The 20106-nt window shown below is 36.5% G+C and overlaps 1 protein-coding gene across 2 annotated transcripts in view; it reads left to right on the top strand.

Moving 5' to 3' along the window:
* The window catches only part of USPL1 (ubiquitin specific peptidase like 1), a 33701-nt gene that overhangs the window by 1818 nt on the left and 11777 nt on the right, over positions 1-20106 (top strand). Inside the window, exons 2-6 of one of the 2 annotated variants that reach the window (XM_045797016.2) lie at positions 1232-1397; positions 1924-2052; positions 8877-9522; positions 13752-13865; positions 18617-18746. In XM_045797016.2, the coding sequence (XP_045652972.2) occupies positions 1299-1397; positions 1924-2052; positions 8877-9522; positions 13752-13865; positions 18617-18746 (1118 nt within the window). In that variant the 5' untranslated portion in view covers positions 1232-1298. The remainder of the gene's footprint in view (positions 1-1231; positions 1398-1923; positions 2053-8876; positions 9523-13751; positions 13866-18616; positions 18747-20106) is intronic. The other variant, XM_087865217.1, reaches the window with a different exon arrangement.

Genomic DNA, 20106 nt, shown 5'->3' with positions numbered 1-20106 from the left:
AGAAGTAAAAGTTAGCACCAAACTTATTTTTATCTTTTTGGCGGTGGTTCTCAGTGGGGCAGTTTTGCTTTCCAGCGGTCATTTCGGCAATGTCTGGAGACTTTTTGGTTCTCACAACTGAGGAATGCCAGTGGCACTCACTATCTGCTAGGTAGAAGGCCGTGATGCTGCTAACCATCCTACAACGTGCAAGACAGCCCTCACAGCAAAGAATTGTCTGGTCCAAGATGTCTGTAGTGTTGTAGTTCAGAAATCCCGCCTTAGTAATATTTCTTCAGGAATTTGAGATTCCCTTACACTTTACTTAGAAGTGTTTTTATTTTCGAAGTTATTCCTTGGCTTGAAAGATGTGTAAAGTTTATACATCTGGAACAGAATAGCATAACTGGTTTTTAAAGTGAGTCTGTAAGCCACAGTTTCCCAGGAGGTGGTTGTCATAGAAATTCTTAGATTTGGGAAAGACTTTTGCTTGAAATTATTTTACAGCATCCCTACTAAGTGGTGATTTACTCTGCTTTAAAGTCTTTTGTATTTGATTTCCCTATATTTTAAATCCATACCTAAACTACTCTTAATAATTAATTTTTCTTTATACTGAGCTCCAGTCTTATAATTTTGACTTTATTGAGTGTGATTCTTATTCCATGGAGTTACACTCAAAACAAGCTTGTTACATGTGTAATTTGTACTATGATAGTGTTTATATTTTTGTCTGGTACAGTTCGTTATTATAAAATAGCATGTTGTTGGAAACTTCAAAAAAATAGCATTATTCTCTTGATGACCTTGGTGGTTGAAAGCAGTAGAAATGTATGGGGTTCTTTTTTCTCTGTCAAGCAATGGCACAATAGATCTGGGGTCTTTAAAATACATTCTTAGTATAATGCTGACATAATTGTTTCATATTATGCATAGGCCCTAAAAACTTGGGTTTTTAAACTCTGGTCAGTATAATTTGTAATTTAATAGTTTACCTCTATTATAAGTTTTAATAAATTTGCTTACAAATGAGTCTGAAACTCGGTCCTGTTGGCCAGTCTGCCCTCTTCCAACAAATTTGCAAGGTTGGACAAATTATTTGTTTTCACTTTAAGATTACAATTTTCGAATATGTTTATCTTGGGACATATAGTTTCAAAATATACTTAATATATATACATCTTATAGCATAGCTCTTTTTCAAAGTAAATAGGATTTTTATTTAATTGTCTATTGACTTTTTTTTTTCCAGGGTTCATTGAAAAATCCTTAGTGATATTGACATGTTTCAAGTGACATAAATTAGCCAATGACTCGGAATGATGGATTCCCCGAAGATTGGAAATGGTTTGCCAGTGATTGGACCAGGGACTGATATAGGGATATCTTCACTCCACATGGTGGGGTATTTGGGAAAAGTTAGTGAACTTATTTTTTGCCTCAGTGCAAAGTTGGGTTTTTTCCTCCTTTTTTTGAGACTTAAATTCGGTTTTAGTTTTACCAATTAACTGCTAAAAAATTATATCTTCCACGGAAATCTTACAGCAATGGCGAAAGATTATTTTAATGTATTTACCTCTCTGTGTTTTATTGATATGTGAAAGTAGAAATAAAATATAGACCTTGTGGTTTATTATTCTCTGAAAATATGAAACATACATTTTCCCTGGCAGTTGACGTTACTTTTTTTCTTGCAAATAAAACTGATGCTATTTTTAACACTTAAAATTTAATATTTAAAACTGTAATACATTCTTTTTAGAATAATAGCTGTATTTAAAGCATATATGCATTTCTTTTATTTGCCATGTTTAAAATATTAGCCAGGACACTTCCAGGTGAAAATTGTATTTTTTTTTTCTGGGTTACTTTTCCATTTAACTTTTTGTAATTTGATACAATCTAGGAATGTCTATATTTTAATTTACTTTATTTCTTTTTTAGAATTATGATTCAGCTAAAGTCCCGTCAGATGGGTATTGCCCTGCTTGTAGAGAGAAGGGAAAGTTAAAAGCCTTAAAGACTTACCGAATTAGTTTTCAAGAATCTATCTTTTTGTGTGAGGATCTGCAGGTAAAGTATTAATCTTAGATAGTATTAAGGTTTTAGCTTTTTGCTTTTTTATTCAGTGTTTCAATTTGTACTCGTTTGTATTTTTTAGACTGTACATTTTTAATACATAGATGGTCAGTTTCTAGATCTATCTAGTATACGCTTTTAAATATTTTCTGTTATTTTTCCTGAATTATTGCATGAATATACTTGTTTTTATTATCATTAGACTTGTGAGAGGGGAAAATACATTTCAGGATGGATTTTTTTTTTTTTTTTTAACCTTGGGGGGGTCCTTGTTAGTTGTTGGTATATAGTAGATATCCTTTCATCTCTTTGATTTATAAACTTTGGAACTTAATTGGAAAAGTTGTTAATCTCCAAATATTAGATACTTAAGGATCTAAATATCCAGTGTATCAGTGGTACAACTTTTTAAAAAAGATTTTATTTACTTATTTATTTATTTGAGAGAGAGAGAGTGAAGGCACGCAAGAGAGAGCACAAGTTGCGGGAGAGGGAGAAGCAGACTCCCTGCTGAGCAGGGAGCCCTACTCTGGTCTCAGATCCCAGGACCCCAAGATTATGACCTGACCTGAAGTCGTTTAACTAAGCCGCCCAGGAGCCCCCAGTGGTACAACTTTTATATAACAGCTCATTAAATTCCCTAATACTCCACATTTTATTGTACTTGACAATTTATGAAACTCTTATATACATAGTTCTCAAAACTTTGCAAGGTAGGTATTTCCATTATGAATAAGAAATCAGAGAGGGTTGAGGAACATAAGATCTTCATAAAGTTGCAGAACTGTAATTGGAATATAGTCTTCTAATTTCAGACATGTTTTATTCCAAGTAAACCAGAAGTTCATCAGAATCACCTGGAGTACTTTTTAAAAATTTCTGGGTATCACCTCCAGATGCCAATTCAGTAGAATTGACCCAGAATTATATAATTTTGTAACTCTTAGGGATGAGTCTGATGATCAGCCAAGTTTGCAAAATACTAAACTAAATGACACTGTTGGTGATAGATACTTTTGCTGAGTGTACCAGGCATTCTTACAAATAGAAATAAATTTCGTTTCGCATTTATTCAGTATTTTTTTTTTGAGTGTCACCACGTTGGCAGTGTCCAAAGGCTAGGATGCAATAAATAAAGCAAAAAATATCTTACCCTCAAGGAAGTGCTTATGAGGGACCCTGGGTGACTCGGTTAAGCATCTGCCTTCAGCTCAGGTTATTATCCCAGTGTCCCGGGATGGAGCCCCAGGTCTGCCTCTGCTCAGTAGGGAGTCTGCTTCTGCCTTTTTCCCCTCTGCCTGCCGCTCTCCCTGCTTGTGTGTGCGCATGCATGTGCTTTCTTTCTCTACCAAATAACTAAATAATTTTTTTTTTTAAGGTGGGTATGTTCTGGAGAGGGGGAAAAAATAAGTGATATTTTTGTGTGTGTGAGGTAATGAAAAGTGCCGTGGGGAAAAATAAAGCCCAGGGACTGGAGTGTTAGGGAATGGGTAGTTAGCAATTCTAAGTAGAGTGGTGAAGGGAATTCTTCATTATGTAAATGACGTTTGAGCAGAAACCTGAAAGAGATGAAGAACAAGCCATGTGAATACCAGATGGACAAGCATTCCAGACAGGGAGAGTAGCAGCATAAGGCCCTGAGAGAGTAGAGGTTGCCTGTGCATGTTTGTCCTATTGCAAGGAAACTAGCAGAGCTGGATCTGAGTAAGTGAAGCAGAGTAATAGAAGATGGGTCAGAAAAATAATGGGGAGGGGCTGGACCACGTAGGGTCTTAGAGGCCATTGTAAAGTCTCTGGCTTTTACTGTGACTGAAATGAAGAGCCATAGCAGGGAGTGACATAATCTGATTTACACGTTGAAAGGATCACTGTGGCTCCTGTGTTGAAAGTATGTGTAATGGGCAAGCCCTGAAGCAGGGAGACTACTTGGAAGATGGAGTATTCCATGGGAAGCAGATAGTGGCTAAGGTGATGGGATATGGTTGGGTTATCTATCTATTTTGAAAATAGAGCCAAAAAGGATTTGCTGAAAGATTGGGATACTTAGTAGGAGAGAGAGGAATCAAGGATGATTCCCAGATTTTTGGCTTGCATAATTGGAAGAGTGGAGTTGCCAGTTACTAAGATGAGAACAACTTTGGGAAGAGGAAGATTTTGGGGAAAGATCAGGCTAGGACCAGTCAAGCTTAAGATAGCTATCTAGTACTTGAGGGTATATGGAATAAGTGGTCGGATCTATGTGTCTGGTATTAGGTGGAGAGTGAGGTTAGAGAGATACCTTTGGGAGTCATCAGCATGTAGATAATTGAACCATGAGAGTGGATGAGTTTACCTAGAAGTATTGGTGGCGATCCAAGGACTAATCCCTGTTACAGTCCCGCATTAAGAGATTGTGGAGATGAAGTGGAACCAGGAAAGGAGTGAGAGAAGTGGACAGTGAGGTAAGAGTAAACCCAGAAAGGGGAGGGTATTTTGTCCTGGAAGTCAAATGAAAAAAATATTTAAGGAAGAAATTATTTATTTTCAACTCAAGGAGAATGAAGACTCAACTCACCATTGGCTAGAGTGTTGTGGACCTCACTGAGAACCTTGATGAGAATATTTTGGGTGAAATGTTAGTGATAAAGGAAAGCTTGGTTGGAGTGAGTGATAGAAAATTGAAGAGGAAGAACTGAGAAATGCAGATGTGGGGTGGTACTTGGAGGAGGAAATTTTTAAGTTGGGAAAAATAACAGCATGTTTGTATGCTGGTTATATCCAGTAGAGAGGGAAAAATAGAAGAAAGTGTCACAGAATTGCTGGAGAGCTATTCCTGAAGCAGACAGTGGGCTCTATTGAACAGTGAGAGGGCTTGATGTTAAGAGGTTTGACAGCTTATCCTAACAGCAGACCATATAGGTTACTCATTAACTAGCTCAGAACAGAGTTATAGAATGGTGAATATGGGAAAGAGAAATCTTTCTAGAAAAAAACTTTTTTCCCCTCTTCCAAACAGTGTATAGTATTTCAATAGAGTTCTTTAACCGTGGACTGCCATAATAAAGTCCCTGTCCTCAGGACATTAGGTTTTGGCTATTAAAGTTAGAAGTATTATTTGTGTTTTTAGTTTTGAAGCATTTTTTTTAAGTGATGAGGAAAACCAATAGTATTAAGAATATATAACCAAGAATTTTAAGTATATACTTTACAGATGTAAAAAAATAACTTTAAAGTAATTATTGATCTAATTTTTAGTAAGTGTTCTAATCAGTAAGAGCCCAGTGTATTTTATGAAGTGGATTGGTTTATACCAGGAGTCAGCAAACTCTTTATATGACACCCACAGCCTAAGAACGATAGTTACGTTTTAAAATGATTAAGCAAAAATGAATAGAATACTCTTTTGTAATACATGAAAATTATATGAATTTCAAATTTCAGTGTACATAAAAAAAGTTTTATTGGAATGTAGCTGTGCTCAATCATTTTTGCATTGTCTGTGGCCGCTTTTGTATTGTAATGGCGGACAGAGACCTTGACTAGCTCACAAAGGCTAAGATATTTATCTGGCTTTTTACAGTTAAAGTTTGCTGATCCCTGGTCTATAAGACCTTTCAGTCAATTTGTTAATTTGTTAGTTTTTTTTTAATTATAAAATTTGAAGTCCACTGAACATTCTGCTTTCATTTGCCCAAATTGCAAAGAGCCACATGGGAAACCCCTCTTAATTGGAAGTTTCTTGAAAAAAAAACACTAAGATTCAAACTCTGCTTTCAGATTAATAAATTGAAACTCAAGTTTTTTCAAACTGTAGGGAGTTTTCTCTCTCTCCCTTTTTTTTTTTTTTGAGTATTCCATTGTTTAGTCTTTTATTAGAACATTTATTTAGTTCTTTTTTAAAAACATGAAATTTATAAGGCTCTGAAATCTTTAGTTGAGTCGTCAGAGAAACTCGTGTTCTTGGTTTTCTTCATTTGTAAAATGAATGTAAATTATTTTTTTGTAAATATTTTTATAGTTTGTTTTTGGCACATCCTTATAGATAATTTTCATATAAGGTAATGTGCAGTGTTTTGCTTTTTCCATTTTATAGGAAAATGGGAATGTATCTAAGCTGCTCAAAAAATCAGTGGAAGAGGCAGCATTAGATTTTTTCAGCCTTAGGCTTTAAATGCTCTTGCGTGGTTGAGCTAGATGGAAAAATTAATACTCTATGTATTATCGTTTTATAACTTTCCTTTTTTTGAAGACAGGTTAAAAAACTTCTAGTTACAAAAATGGCATATGTTCATTATAAATACGAAGTAGAAACTAAAGTCAGGGTATAAAGGAGATAAAAATCTGACCGCATTAATTTATAAAAGGGAAAAATTGGGGCAAGGGCAAATTGTATTTTATTTTATTTTATTTTATTTTATTTTATTTTTTTAAAAGATTTTATTTATTTATTTGACAGAGATAGAGACAGCCAGCGAGAGAGGGAACACAAGTAGTGGGAGTGGGAGGGGAAGAAGCAGGCTCACAGCGGAGGAGCCTGATGTGGGGCTCGATCCCAGGACTCCGGGATCACGCCCTGAGCCGAAGGCAGACGCTTAACCGCTGTGCCACCCAGGTGCCCCGCAAATTGTATTTTAAATTGGCCCTATGACTGGAGCACAAATTGTAGATAGAAAAGTCAGTTGAGACATTTGCAAATAATGTAGGGGGAAACCATTTTAGGCCACTAAATTCTGCAGCCCCAGGGCCTTTTATTGTTTATTCTTTTTAATTAAGTGGGGGTGCTGGTAGGATGTGCACACCATGATCTTGACTCTGCTTGAGATAAAGATTTTTTATATTTTTGTTTTTAAAACATTTTTTAATTGTAAAAAAAACCCTGCATGAAATTTACCATCTTAATCATTTTTAAATGTACAGTTGAGGAGTGTTAGGTATATTCTCATTATGTGGCATGTCTTGGACTTTCTTGTCTTGAAAAATTCAAATTTTGTACTGACTGAATACCAGCTCCCCTTTTCCCCATGCTTTGGAAACCACCATTCTACTTTTGGGCTCTATGAATTTGACTACTCAAATTCTCCTACCTCATATAAGTGGAATCATACCGTATTTTTCCTTTTGTAACTAACTTATTTTACTTAGCTTAATGTCCTCAATATTTATATATGTTGTAGCCTGTGAATGAATTCCTTACTTTTTAAGGCTGAATAATATTTCGTTGTATGTATATACCACATTTTCTTTATCCATTTGAACATTTATGGATATTTGGGTTGCTATCGCCTCTAGGCTGTTGTGAATAATGCTGCAAGGGATATGGGTGTGTAAATATCTCTTTGAGATCTTCCCTTTTTTTTGGCTGTATACCTGTCTTGTGACTATGAGTACAAAATTATTGCGGTTTTAAAGTGTTCTCTATTTTCTGACATATGGTAGGATTTAGGAAATAATGTCAAGGTATAAAGTCGAGGGTCAGGTTTTTAGTTAATGGTTAGTTACTAGTTGGTAACAGTGACAAGAATCCAGAACTTATCCTATTAAACTAAAGAATTTCATAAGTACAATATTATGAGTATAATGTTTATTTGTATAGAAGAAGCTGTACTTGAAGAGAGGATTTAGTGCATTTCAGTATCTGTTGCTTACAACCTAGTGACTAAAAAAACTTAACGGCTTGATTTAGTATTCCTCGTGATTCTGTGGGTTGCCCAGGTAGTTCTTAGACTTCACCTGCTGTTGGCTAGGAAACCTAAAATGTCCACATAGCTGGCAATTGGTACTAGCTGCCTACTGGGAACTCGGCTCAGGCAGTCAGCCAGGATCTCAGTTCTTTTCCATGAGGGTCTCTCCATGAGGCTAATTGGGCTCCTCACAGTATGATGGATGGGACTTCTTTACAAAGGAGTGCTCCAGAAGGAAGACTCCAAAAGGACTAGCCCAATGAGCCCATGCCTGTCAGGCTTCCATGCGTGTCATGCTTGTGAACATCCCATCAAAGCTGGTCATATGGCTAAGCCCAGAGTGGTGCAGCAGAGGACCAACTCTACCAGGCCATGAATAGCAGGAGGGGTAGTTCTTTAGTTCTTAGAGGCCACCAAGGTAGCAGTTACCATGCTTATGTAGAGAGAAGGCATTATTTTAAATGAAGACACATAGAATATTAGATTTCCTGAATTTGTCTCTTAAAATATTTTCCTAGGTTTCAGACTTGGGGAGAATTGGTTATTTTGGTGATTTGTCTACACCTTTGATATTTGGCTGAAATTTTGTTAATATATAATAAGATTTGATGAAGTTGTTAAAATTCAGCCAATTTGATTCTTAGATCCAGTAAGGATGTAAAATTGATAACGTTGATGTGCTCTCAGATTAATATTCAGTTTTAAAATTAAGAAACACAAATTAGTAATGCAAATTTTTTTTATTTGAAAATACTCCCCCCCAAAAAATGAAAATACTTTTCTAGTTTTTAATGTTATGCAGTGTACCTGTCCCAAAAAGAATAACACTTATCACAGAATGTTTCTTTAAATTGTTGAAATTTGTTAATTCACTCAACATTAGGTTTTTTATTAAAACAGAAGTATGTATGTTTTCCTTATTAGCTTCCTCTGGTGTGGATCAGAGTAAACTCTTGATTGTTAAAATTAACTAGGGAAAGTTATGCTTTTGGGGGCCAAAATTTTGATTTGATAGTTGTTCCTAGTTCTTTTAAATTTAGATTTGTACAATTGTATTGATGCTAAAATTTTATATGTATTTTTCATGACATAGAAGTTGTTATATAAAACCTGAGCTTGAATTTTTTGTAGTTTTTATCATTTTCTTTTTTCTTTTAGTGCATCTATCCTTTGGGCTCTAAATCACTTAATAACTTAATTTCTCCTGATTTGGAAGATTGTCACACTACAAATAAGCCTCAAAAAAGAAAGTTCTTGGAAACCCACTATAAGGAGTCACCTCTTTTAGCAAATGCCAAAAAGACTAAAAATCATATTGTTACTGATGGTGAACAAGTTTTGAACAGCAAACATAATGGAGAAGCATATGATGAAACCTCATCTCACTTACCTGATTTACCACACAGTGGTCCACAGAATCCAGTTAGGACAGCTGATTCCTTGGAACAGAATGAGATTTCAGAGGCTGGTATTATTGACATGGCTGCTGAAGAATATCCTACTAGAGTTGATGTTTCTGGACCTGGAGGGATTTCTCCTCAAAATGAAGGATGCACGTCTGAACTGGAGATGCCATTGGAGACCAGATGTTCATCACTTTGCCAGTCTTTATGTGTCCAATGGAAAAACGCTAATGCTCTCTGTTGGTTAGATTGTATTCTGTCAGCATTAGTGCACTTGGAAGGGTTAAAAAACACTGTGACTGACCTGTGCTGTAACGAAGACTCTGTGTTCTGGCAGTTGTTTATGAAGTATAATCAAGCCAATAAGCTTCTGCACACCAATCAGTTGGATCGAATTAAAGGTTGGTAATAATAATTTATTTCTCTTTTACTTTTAAAGAAGTTAATGTTCACGGATGCCTGGGTGGCTTAATCAGTTAAGCGTCTGCCTTTGGCTCAGGTCATGATCCCAGGGTCCTGGGATCAAGTCCAGTATCGGGCTCCTTGCTCAGCAGGGAGCCTGCTTCTCCCTCTACCTGCCTTTCCGCCTGCTTGTGCATGCGTGTGCTCTCTCTCTGTCTGTCTCTCTGACAAATAAATAAAATCTTTAAAAAAAATTTAATTTTCAGTTTTGTCTCATAACATGTGGAAAAGATGCAGATACAAATCATTCATTCTGCAACTTCCCAAAAATCTCTTTTCACAGTCAGGGGTATATATCATTTTTTTTTCTTATAAAATAGGATACCCATGAACCCACCTCCCAACCCAAAAGAATTAAAATATTTCCAGTAATTTCATTTACTTATGTGTTCCTCCCAACCCCTCCATCTACCCCCCCATGGTAATTATTAACCCGAAATGTGTTTTATCATTTCTTCTTTTTTGAAATAGTTTGTTTTGCATATGTATTGCTAAACAATATATTGCCTACTTTAGTTTATTTTGAACTTAATAAAAAGGGTATTGTACAGTAGGTCTTCTGGGATCTTTCTTTCTTTCTTTCTTTCTTAAGATTTATTTATTCAAGGGGCGCCTGGGTGGCACAGCGGTTAAGCATCTGCCTTCGGCTCAGGGCGTGATCCCGGCGTTATGGGATCAAGCCCCACATCAGGCTCCTCCGCTATGAGCCTGCTTCTTCCTTTCCCACTCCCCCTGCTTGTGTTCCCTCTCTTGCTGGCTGTCTCTATCTCTGTCAAATAAATAAATAAAATCTTAAAAAAAAAAGATTTATTTATTCGAGAGAGAGTATAAGTAGGGGGAGCAGCAGAGGGAGAGGGAGAAGCCCGGGATCATGACCTGAGCTAAAGGCAGCCGCTTAACTGACTGAGCCACCCGGGTACCCCGTTTCATTTTCTTTTTATAAAGATTTATCTATGAAGCTGCTTGTATTGGTGGTTTATTATTTTTCATTGCTACAGATGTCCATTTTGTAAATATACCAGTATATTCATTTACCTGTCATTGAGTTGTTTTTTTGCCATTACAAATAGTGTTGCTGGGACTATTCTTGGGCTCCGAGAGTTTCTCTTTGAGTACACCATAGGAATGGAATCAAATCGTAGACTCTGGGGCACCTGGGTGGCTCAGTCACTTAAGCATCCGAACTTGATTTCAGCTCAGGTTATGGTCTCAGGGTCATCAGATCAAGCCCTGTGTCGGGGTCTGCACTCCGTACAGAGTCTGCTTGAGATTTTCTCTCTCCCACTCCCCCTCCCCCTCCCCCTGCTTATGTGCACTTGCTCTCTCTCTCTGTCTCTCTCAAATAAATGAAATCTTAAAACGAATCATAGGCTCTTAAGTTCAGATTTACAAGGTAATGGCAAATTGTTTTCCAAACTGGTTGTACCAATCAGTACTCCCATTAGCAATGTGTGAGAGAGCTTCCTGATCCATGTATTCTTCTTGGTTATTTTCACACTTGGAGAATTTTGCTATTTGAATGATGTAAAATGGTTTATGGTCTTGATTTGCCTTTCCCAAATTTTATTTTATTTTAAGTTTTTATTTTAATTCAGTTAACAGTATTATATTAGTTTCAGGTGTATACAGTGTAATGATACAGCAGTTCCATATGTCATCTGGTACTCCTCACAGGTGCACTCCCTAGTCCCCTCACCTATTTAACCCATCCCCCACCCACCTCTCTGCCTTTCTCAAATTTTAAAGAGGTTGGACAGCTCTTCACGTGTAGAATTGATCATATGTTTCCTCTTTTGTGAAGTGCCTGTTTGTGTCTTATCATTATTTGTTCTGTTGCATGTACTTATTTGTTTGAGTTCTGTATATCTTTGTTGCTATCTTTATGTCAGATATGTGTTTCTAAATCTCCCAATTTGTATCTTGTGTATTTACTTTTTTAAAGATATCTTTTGATACACAGAAATTCTTAATCTTCCCTTTTGTAGCTGGTAATACTTCTGACATTTAAGAGGAATCTTCCCTTTTCCAAGATTAGAAAGTCATTCACCTATATTTTCACTGAAAAGTCAGAGTTTTGTTGTTGACATTGAATTTTAATTCAGCTAAAGTTAATTTTTGTGTGTGGTAATCATCCCCTTTTTCTCCCGTATTTCTCACCTAGCTAGTTTTTCCTAGCTCCTAGCTCCACATTTTTCTTAACTGATCTGCCACCTTCGTGGCCACCTTTGTTATATAGTCTTCCATATATGCGTGCAGCTGTTCCTTAACTCGCAGTTTTGTTTTCTTGGTTACTTAATCTGTCCCTATGTCAGTACCACACTATTTTAATTACCAGGGTTATTTAGGTCTTGCTGTCTGGTAGTATAAGAATGCTCACCTTTATTCAACTTGTCTTTGGTCATGCAGTCTTTTATATACATCTTACACATTTTTCCCCATTGTTGACCATTCAGGCTGCTTATTATTTTTTGCAATTATAAACAAACACCATGACTGATAACTCATATATCCTTTGAATCCATCCATTGCCGATTATATCTTAGAAGGGATATTAAAATTTGAATATAGAGTCTTTCTTTTTTCTTTTTTTTTACAAGATTTTATTTATTCATTTGAGGGAGAGACAGCCAGCAAGAGATGGAACAAAAGCAGGGGGAGTGGGAGGGGAAGAAGCAGGCTCCCAGAGAAGGAGCCCGATGTGGGGCTCGATCCCAGAACACCGGGATCACGTCCTGAGCCGAAGGCAGACACTTAACGACTGAGCCACCCAGGTGCCCCATGAATATAGAATCTTTCTGAATGGCTTCCCAGAAGGGTTATATCATGATGTAATTCCATTTTCATATGTAGAAGAAAACATCCCAGAGCACCTTTGAGTATAAACATTTTAAAAGTTATAATTTTGTTAGATAAGAAATATTGCTTCAACTTGAGTTTCTTTGAGGTTGAATTTTTTGCAAGTTTTAAAATGCAGTTTTTTACAGGCGTTTTTGTTTTTGCCTTTTCTTCTCTGTATTCCTGTCCTCTGTAATTACAGGAACCCGATACTGAGTTAGATGACAGTTCAATTGATTATTTCTTGTTCAAATTTTGACTTGAATGTTTTTTATAAAACATAGCCACTTTGTTTTGTGTGTTTTTTTTTTTTTATTGAACCATAATTAGCATACAGTGTGGTATTAGTTTTGGGTGTACAATGAAATGATTCAGTAGTTCTATACATTACTCAGTAAGTGTACTTTTAATTCTCTTTATTTCACCCATGTTACATGTCCAATCATATTAATTTTCTACAGAATAATTATAGTTTTTATAGTATGGTTGTAATTGCATTTAAATTGACTTTGAATTTTCAGTTTTCTCTCTTTTTCTTTGGCATGGTTAAATAAAAATTCTAGTTAATGCTTCGTATTATAGGAGAATCCAGATACTTCATAGTAAAACATATCAACAGTATGATCAGGCTATATGAATTATTTGTAAGAGATTTTGGTGAAATCTTTTGTAGCTTAAGAATAACTAGAGTCAGATACATATGGGGGCTGGTTTTCTTACACAGTAATTGTATTTTGAGGACTTTAGCCCTAAAGAAATGAACAAAAACATGGATAGGTATGTGCCCAAAACATGTTTATCATGATAGTATTTATAATAGTGAAAAAAGAAACACTTGTCCAGCAGTAGGAGAATGGTTAATAAAACTGTGATTCAGTTGGAGTGTAATAACTAGCTTACAAAGTTTTTAATGAAGTCAGTTCATGTGAAGTAATAAGTTACACAAAGAAATAAATGAGTAGATGTTGTCTCTAGCATGAGTAATAATCACATGTAAAGACACAGCTTCAGCTGTTTCAAAGATAGGCAGAAATCTGAAAGCATAGCTCTCTTGCTAGGCCTGTGATTATTTGGATAAGAAAGGCTTTTACTGAGATTTTCTCAAACAGTGATATTGGCTCATGTAGTCAGAACTAATGATACTGGGCTGAGGGAATATTAGGGCAATATATGGTGTAGCACAGAGAGAGAAATAAGAATTAAGGACATTTTGTGTTCTCCATTTTGTCTCTGCTAAATTTATTGACTCTGATGAACTTTGGTTCTTGGTAATGTCTTAATTTTCTGTAGAAAGAGATTGGTAAGAAATTGATAATGTATATTTCATTTTTAGATGGAGATTGTAAAAAACTTACTTCAGAAATATTTGCAAAGATTGAGACCTGTCTGAATGAAGTCAGAGATGAAATTTTCATTAGGCTTCAGCCTCAGCTTAGATGCACATTAGGTAAGTAATTTGTATAATTTAACTGTATTACTCATGTATGTATTACTACCATAAAGAAATACATCATAGGAAAATATAGTACTATTTTATTACTTTGGGTGATTAGATTCTTGGGAGAGAGAATCTGCATATATAGGAGCCTACCGCTGGTTAAATCATTGGTGGGCAGAGTTGTTGTTCCATATACATATCCAGGCTTGTGTTCCACCCCTTGAGAGTGGATGTATTTCTCAGAACCAGGTGGATACTCAGAGGTGGACACCATTGGTTGCTTTTCCAAAACTTTCCCCAGTGGACTAATTCAGTGTCTTCAGCCTTGACTGTGCATTAAAAAGCACCTAGGGAATTGAAAAGTGTTTGGGGTCTATTAAATAAGAATCTCAGGGGTGGAGCTCCGGTATCAGCAATTTTTAGAAGCCCCCCCTGTGATTCTTAAGGATGGACAGGGTTGAGAATCTCTGATCTAAACCAGCGATAGAAATTGGACTTCCCTTGCCGGTGAGTGGTTCAGGGGAATAGACATATGGTACAATTTTCGGCAGTAAAATATGAGGAGAAATAACTGATGACCTTTTGGGGAATCTTACTTTTAAAAAGGGCAGAAGAATGAGACCTGCTTTGTTGTCTATGAATTGGCTTTTGGCGTTGGAGCAGAGTAGAGCTAGGGTACTAGAGTCCTGGGACTTTCAGAATTTTTTTAGTGTTGCAAAAGAGTCATTGCTGATTTTTTTTTTTAAGGGTAGTGTCTTTTTGTTTTCCATGAACTTCTACATGTGTGTTTACTGTGTTAAAATAGTAAACTGAATTTCCATATGCCAAATATTTGGCATTGTCTCCTTTAGGTCTAAAGGACTGTTCTAATTTATCATCAGGTAGGATCTCAGATGGGATGAATATTCTTTTTCTTCTTTTTTAACAAGGTATAATTTCTGTAATAGTAAAACCCTTTTTAAGTGTATATGATGTATAACCATTACCACAATCAAAATAGAGAGCAGTTCTGTCACCTTAAAAGTTTTCTTCAGGCTCCTTCAGCCCCTGTTCTTACCCCAAACCACTGATGTTGGGTGGGTACTCACTTCAAAGGAGCCTTTTCCATAAGATTAACAGAGTATAGACTAGGGGCTCCCGTGGTGCATTCTGCAGGTGTCTTTTCCTTCCTGGAGTGACCTGAGATGTTTTATTCCGGGTCCCTGCTCCAGTTTCCATTTGAAAAAAAGAGTGGTTTCTCCCCCATCTGAATCAGCACTCCTCTTAGCTCTGATAATTCTATTTGGAACAAGGTTGCATCTTGTTCCACTGCCGCCTTGGGCCTGGTTTTCTATGTAACAGAGAAGGAATTTTTAAATTATTATTTTGTGCAATCATAGCAATTGGGCAGGCATACAGCTCTTCTAATACAATAGAATTCCTTTCTTGTTTATGTTACATGCTACTAGTTCGACAGTAATAGGTGTTCAACAGTAATAGGCGTTGTGTTGGAGCTTAAGATCTTACCAGTGAAATCTAATCTTTGCTTTGGAGAGCATTTTAAAATCCTACAATGTATGCATCTTTATTTTGAATGTTAATGTTTACTTTCCAGTACTAAGGAAAGAGAAATAGAATCTGTACTGGCCCTGGGTGTTGGTTAAATTTTTAAGATCGGTCATTGTATCATTTTGATTATTGTTTTTAAAAAATTCATTATAAACTATCCTTTCTGTTCCCCCTCCCTGCAGTTTAAGAAATAAAATATTACAAATACACATGAAGCCCCCTTTGTACTCTAATTCAGTTCTTCCTTACTTCCCCACAAAGGTAATTGCTCTCTTCAATTTAGTTTTTTCTTTTTCTCTAATGTCTAATTTTTTAAAGGAAAAAGCTAATACTGTTTTGGTTTATACTTATTTATGTAATTTTAAAGAATAATTTAGTCTTTGAGATATGCGTACCAGTGTAAGGATACACAGACCAGTAGAACAGAATAGAGAGTCCAGATGAAAACCCTCCCTTTTTGCTTAGGTCATACCGTGTGACAGAGGTGGTGATGCAGGTAAGTGGGGAAAAGAAAGGCTATCTATTAAACGGTGCTGGGACAGTTGCTTCCTGAGACCTGGGGGGGTGGGGGGGCTTGGATCCCTACTTGACACTAATCAGAAGTAACTTCAGCCTAATATTTAAAGACCTAAACATGGAAAAGCAGAATTATAGAACTTAGGGACAAAATATGGGTGAATATTTTACCACTCAGTGGAGAAGAATTTCTTAAATAAGGTACATAAAATAGTGGTAGATAGGACCACATTGAAGTTTGAAATCTCTGGGCAAAGATAGGACAAAGAAATAATTTCCTGGCTATCTGGTAAAGAATTCTGTACACTAGTTTAAAAAAAGGACAGCATGATAGAAAAGTGGCCAGAAAACATTAACAAGCAATTAACAGAAAAGAAAACTTGACAGCAAAGAGTTACCGAAAGATTTGTATCATGGCAGATGATGGTATTTTTAGGGAAATATGCAAACTATGTAGTTGGGTAGGCTTTGGGGTAAAGATACTAGAGGCAAAGAAACCACTTAACTGATTTCAACAGGAGGTTATAAAAATGGGAATTAATTGGTATTATATGTTCTCTAGTGGATGCTTTATGGTTAATACCCATAAAATTTGTAAACAAAGGAAAAATAATTAAGATCAATTAGGAGCTATATAAATTCCCTAAACTGATCAGTACACATATAACTTATAAGTGTGTTTTGTGCTCTTCTTTGGTATTTTTTTTCCTTCATGATATTTTGATTCACTGAGAACTTTATATAGTTTTAGAACTGAAGATTCTGTGTTGTCATTATGAAGTGTAAATTATTTACTTTTCAATTAATATTTAGTTACGGTGGAGTAAGATTTAAATGCTAGTAACTCTTGGGGCACCTGGGTGACGCAGTCGTTAAGTGTCTGCCTTCGGCTCAGGGCGTGATCCCAGGGTTCTGGGATCAAGCCCCACATCAGGCTCCTCCGCTAAGAGCCTGCTTCTTCCTCTCCCACTCCCCCTGCCTGTGTTCCCTCTTTCGCTGGCTGTCTCTGTCAAATAAATAAATAAAAAATCTTTAATAAATAAATAAATGCTAGTAACTCTTACGAACTTCTGCTTGTACTATGCGCTGTTCATGCTGCCTGTTCATGCAGTTTATGTGCTGGTGATGCTGTGTGTTCCTGTTTAGGAGACTGATTTGTATTTATTTCTATTTACAAAAAATATTTTATTTTGATTTTTATTTTTGTACAAAAGTAGTGGCGGGACTGTACCACAAAGGTGACTGTTAAATAGCCTTTGTAACTACTGGTATTTATAGAGTGTGCTTAGGCAGTAACACCTCCTGCTCTGCCAATGGGTTGTGCCAAGGTGACGCTTGGTGGCCGCGTTCCAGGCTACTGTTGTTCCAGGCTACTGTCGCTCCATGCTAGGGGGAGAACTGGACCATGGAAGTGAGACTGTCCCAGGAGAGGCAGGGGAGGGAAGGATTCCGATTCTTTCTAGGGCTGAATCAGTACGGCAGCATCTAAGCTCCCCTGAGGACAGAAAGGTGAGAAACCATTTGGAGAACAAGTGTTAAGAGGAGAATGTAAATCCTACTGTTTAATTTGCCTGTTGATCTCAAAACTAGATGACTGGATTCACTGTTCAGTTTTTGTTTTAATGACACTAGGAATCAGATCTTTTCTAGTCTTAAAGCCATTGAAGCTTAATTTTAATTGGTTTTTTTTTAGAGATTGATTTATTTGAGAGAGAGTGGGGGGAGGAGCAGAGGGAGAGCGAGAGGATCTCAAGCAGACGCCCCACTGAGCTCGGAGCCCAATGAGGGACTCAGTCTCACACCCCGAGATCACAGCCTGAACCAACATCAAGAGCCAACGTTCAACCAACTCAGCCACCCAGGCACCCCTAATTTTAATTGTTGAAAGATGAGACTAAAAGATTTTAAGAAGAGTGGTAGATGAGGAATGGGGAGATTTGAGGCTGGCCCTTTAACCCTGTGTATCATGTCTTCTCCACAAGTAGAACAAGAGAGTCGGACTAGAAATGGCTTTTTAATGGTTTTGTCTACCTCTGACATCATTCTACAGTGTTAAACCGGATATATTATTTTTAATATTTGTGGTGAACTATTTATTTTTATTTTGTTTTTATAATACTTTATTATAATTTTTATAATGCTGTATTATAATTTTGTTTTATACCCTAGAGCTGTTATAGCTCTGAGGATTTTTTTTTTTTTTTTCCAGAGAAAAGCTAAAAAAGATCTGAGGAGATAGTTTGGGTCTTTTGTCCTTAAAACATTTTTGTAAGTGTCTAACAAGAAAAATGAAAGACAGGGACTGAAGTGATAATTAAATCTTTATGATGGATATTTTTAGAAAAATACTTTAAAAACTTCCCTTAGGCTGGGTGGCTCAGTTGGTTAAGTGTATGACTCTTGATTTCAGCTCACTCAGGGTTTGTGAGATCAAGCCCTGCATCAGGTTCCTTGCTAAGCGGAGAGTCTGCTTGAGATTCTCTCTCTCCCTCTCCCTCTGCCCCTCCCTTCCTTGTGCGTGCACTCTTTCTCTTAAAAATAAAACAAAACTTCCCCTTGCCCAACTTCCTCTGTCATATAGTCATATGTTTTCACATCTATTCGTACTGTAAATATAGTGGGAAAAGATAACAGTTAATAATTTTGTTTTACTTTTTTCAGTTAATGAGCAATAATTTTCCCTTTTCTTTTTGGAGGTGATATGGAAAGCCCCGTGTTCGCCCTTCCCCTGCTCTTAAAGATGGAACCCCTCATTGAAAAGCTCTTCATGTATTCTTTCTCTTGGAACTTTGAATGTTCGCAGTGTGGACACACGTATCAAAATAGGTTAGTTTTTCTTTTTCTTTTTTTTTTTAATGGACGTATTTTGTTGAAAATGGTTCCAAATAATAAAATTTGAACAAAACTTGCTTCCACTTGTGGCACTGCATAAACTTGAGCTCCAGAAACTACAATTTGCTTGCTTTGTTAAACTGGAAAATAAAAAATGGTTTGCTGGATTATTAGTTAGTAGGAGTTTTCTTAAGAAGTTCTTCAGGAAATGGGGACAAATGGTAAGAGTAGTATATTCCCCTCACAGCTCCCCCTCTGGATTCCCTGTTGAATAAGAATACTTCTTAGAATTCCTTGAAATGATATGTGTTTTGTTTATTCCTCTGTTAGCAGCTAGGGGTTTTGTTTGGTTATGTTTTACATCATGGAAACTGATTTGAGGTTCCCAGATTCTGGCAGCAGTTGCAAGAAGTAACTTAGGCTCTCCCATTCCTCCATGAGAGACCAGCCACCGCCAGAACCCTCTTGCACATGAGCTGTCTCAGCCTACTTTCTACTTCCCTGATGCCCTTAGGTGAGAATTAGAGGGATCATGATTGACACACACACAGTTTATGCCCTGAGATTGGGACTTGGGAAGAACCACGGAGAAGAAAGCAGCAGCAGATTTCTTTTGCTTCCTTACACTGACCACATAATGTAGAGTAGATTTTGGAAGAGGAGTCAGAGAAAGTTTTCATCACACAGAGAGAGTTGCTGGCTGGCAGTTAAAAAGATGACCAAACTGGTTCTGTTGGTCATTTATTGAAATTACTATAATACAGATCAGTCCTTTCCTCTTCTCTAACCTACTAGCAAATTAGAAAAGTTGGAGTCTCTTAAAATTATTAAATAAAAATGTGAGAGAAAACTATTGCTTAGATATTCATTATCTAAATTGAGATTATTTTTGGTATGTAGGGGTCAGTCAAGGAGAGTCAAGTATGAGAGAATGTTTTTAAGGAATATAAGCAACAGAACCAGAAAACTTTATTTTTTTTTTTTTAAACCAGTTAACTGGAAAGTATTAGAACAGAGTAAGAATAAGCATTTCACTCTCCTCTAGGACTTAAATTTTCTGTGAGTATAAGAATGAGTATTTATTTCCTGATCTTCTATCATTGATTTATATAAATTATCTGATTTTTCTCCTCATTTGACAGATGTGGAAAGTGAACCTTCAGAGGGGTTAAATAGGTAGACAAGGTCCAAGGTGACATACTACTAAGTGACAAAATTCAAGCTGAGGTTTCCTGACCTCAGACTTTCCTGCTCACTGTGGTATACTCCTTAATCACCACCTGGATTTTAAATAATATAAACAAGCGTGATGATTAAAATCAGCTTAATTATAGCTTTTCCAAAATCCACATCT

Source organism: Ursus americanus, chromosome 10 (genome assembly GCF_024610735.1).
Source record: "Ursus americanus isolate L20-20 chromosome 10, mUrsAme1.1.p, whole genome shotgun sequence".
Classification (NCBI taxonomy): domain Eukaryota; kingdom Metazoa; phylum Chordata; class Mammalia; order Carnivora; family Ursidae; genus Ursus; species Ursus americanus.
This window is presented reverse-complemented; position numbering and strand designations above follow the sequence as displayed.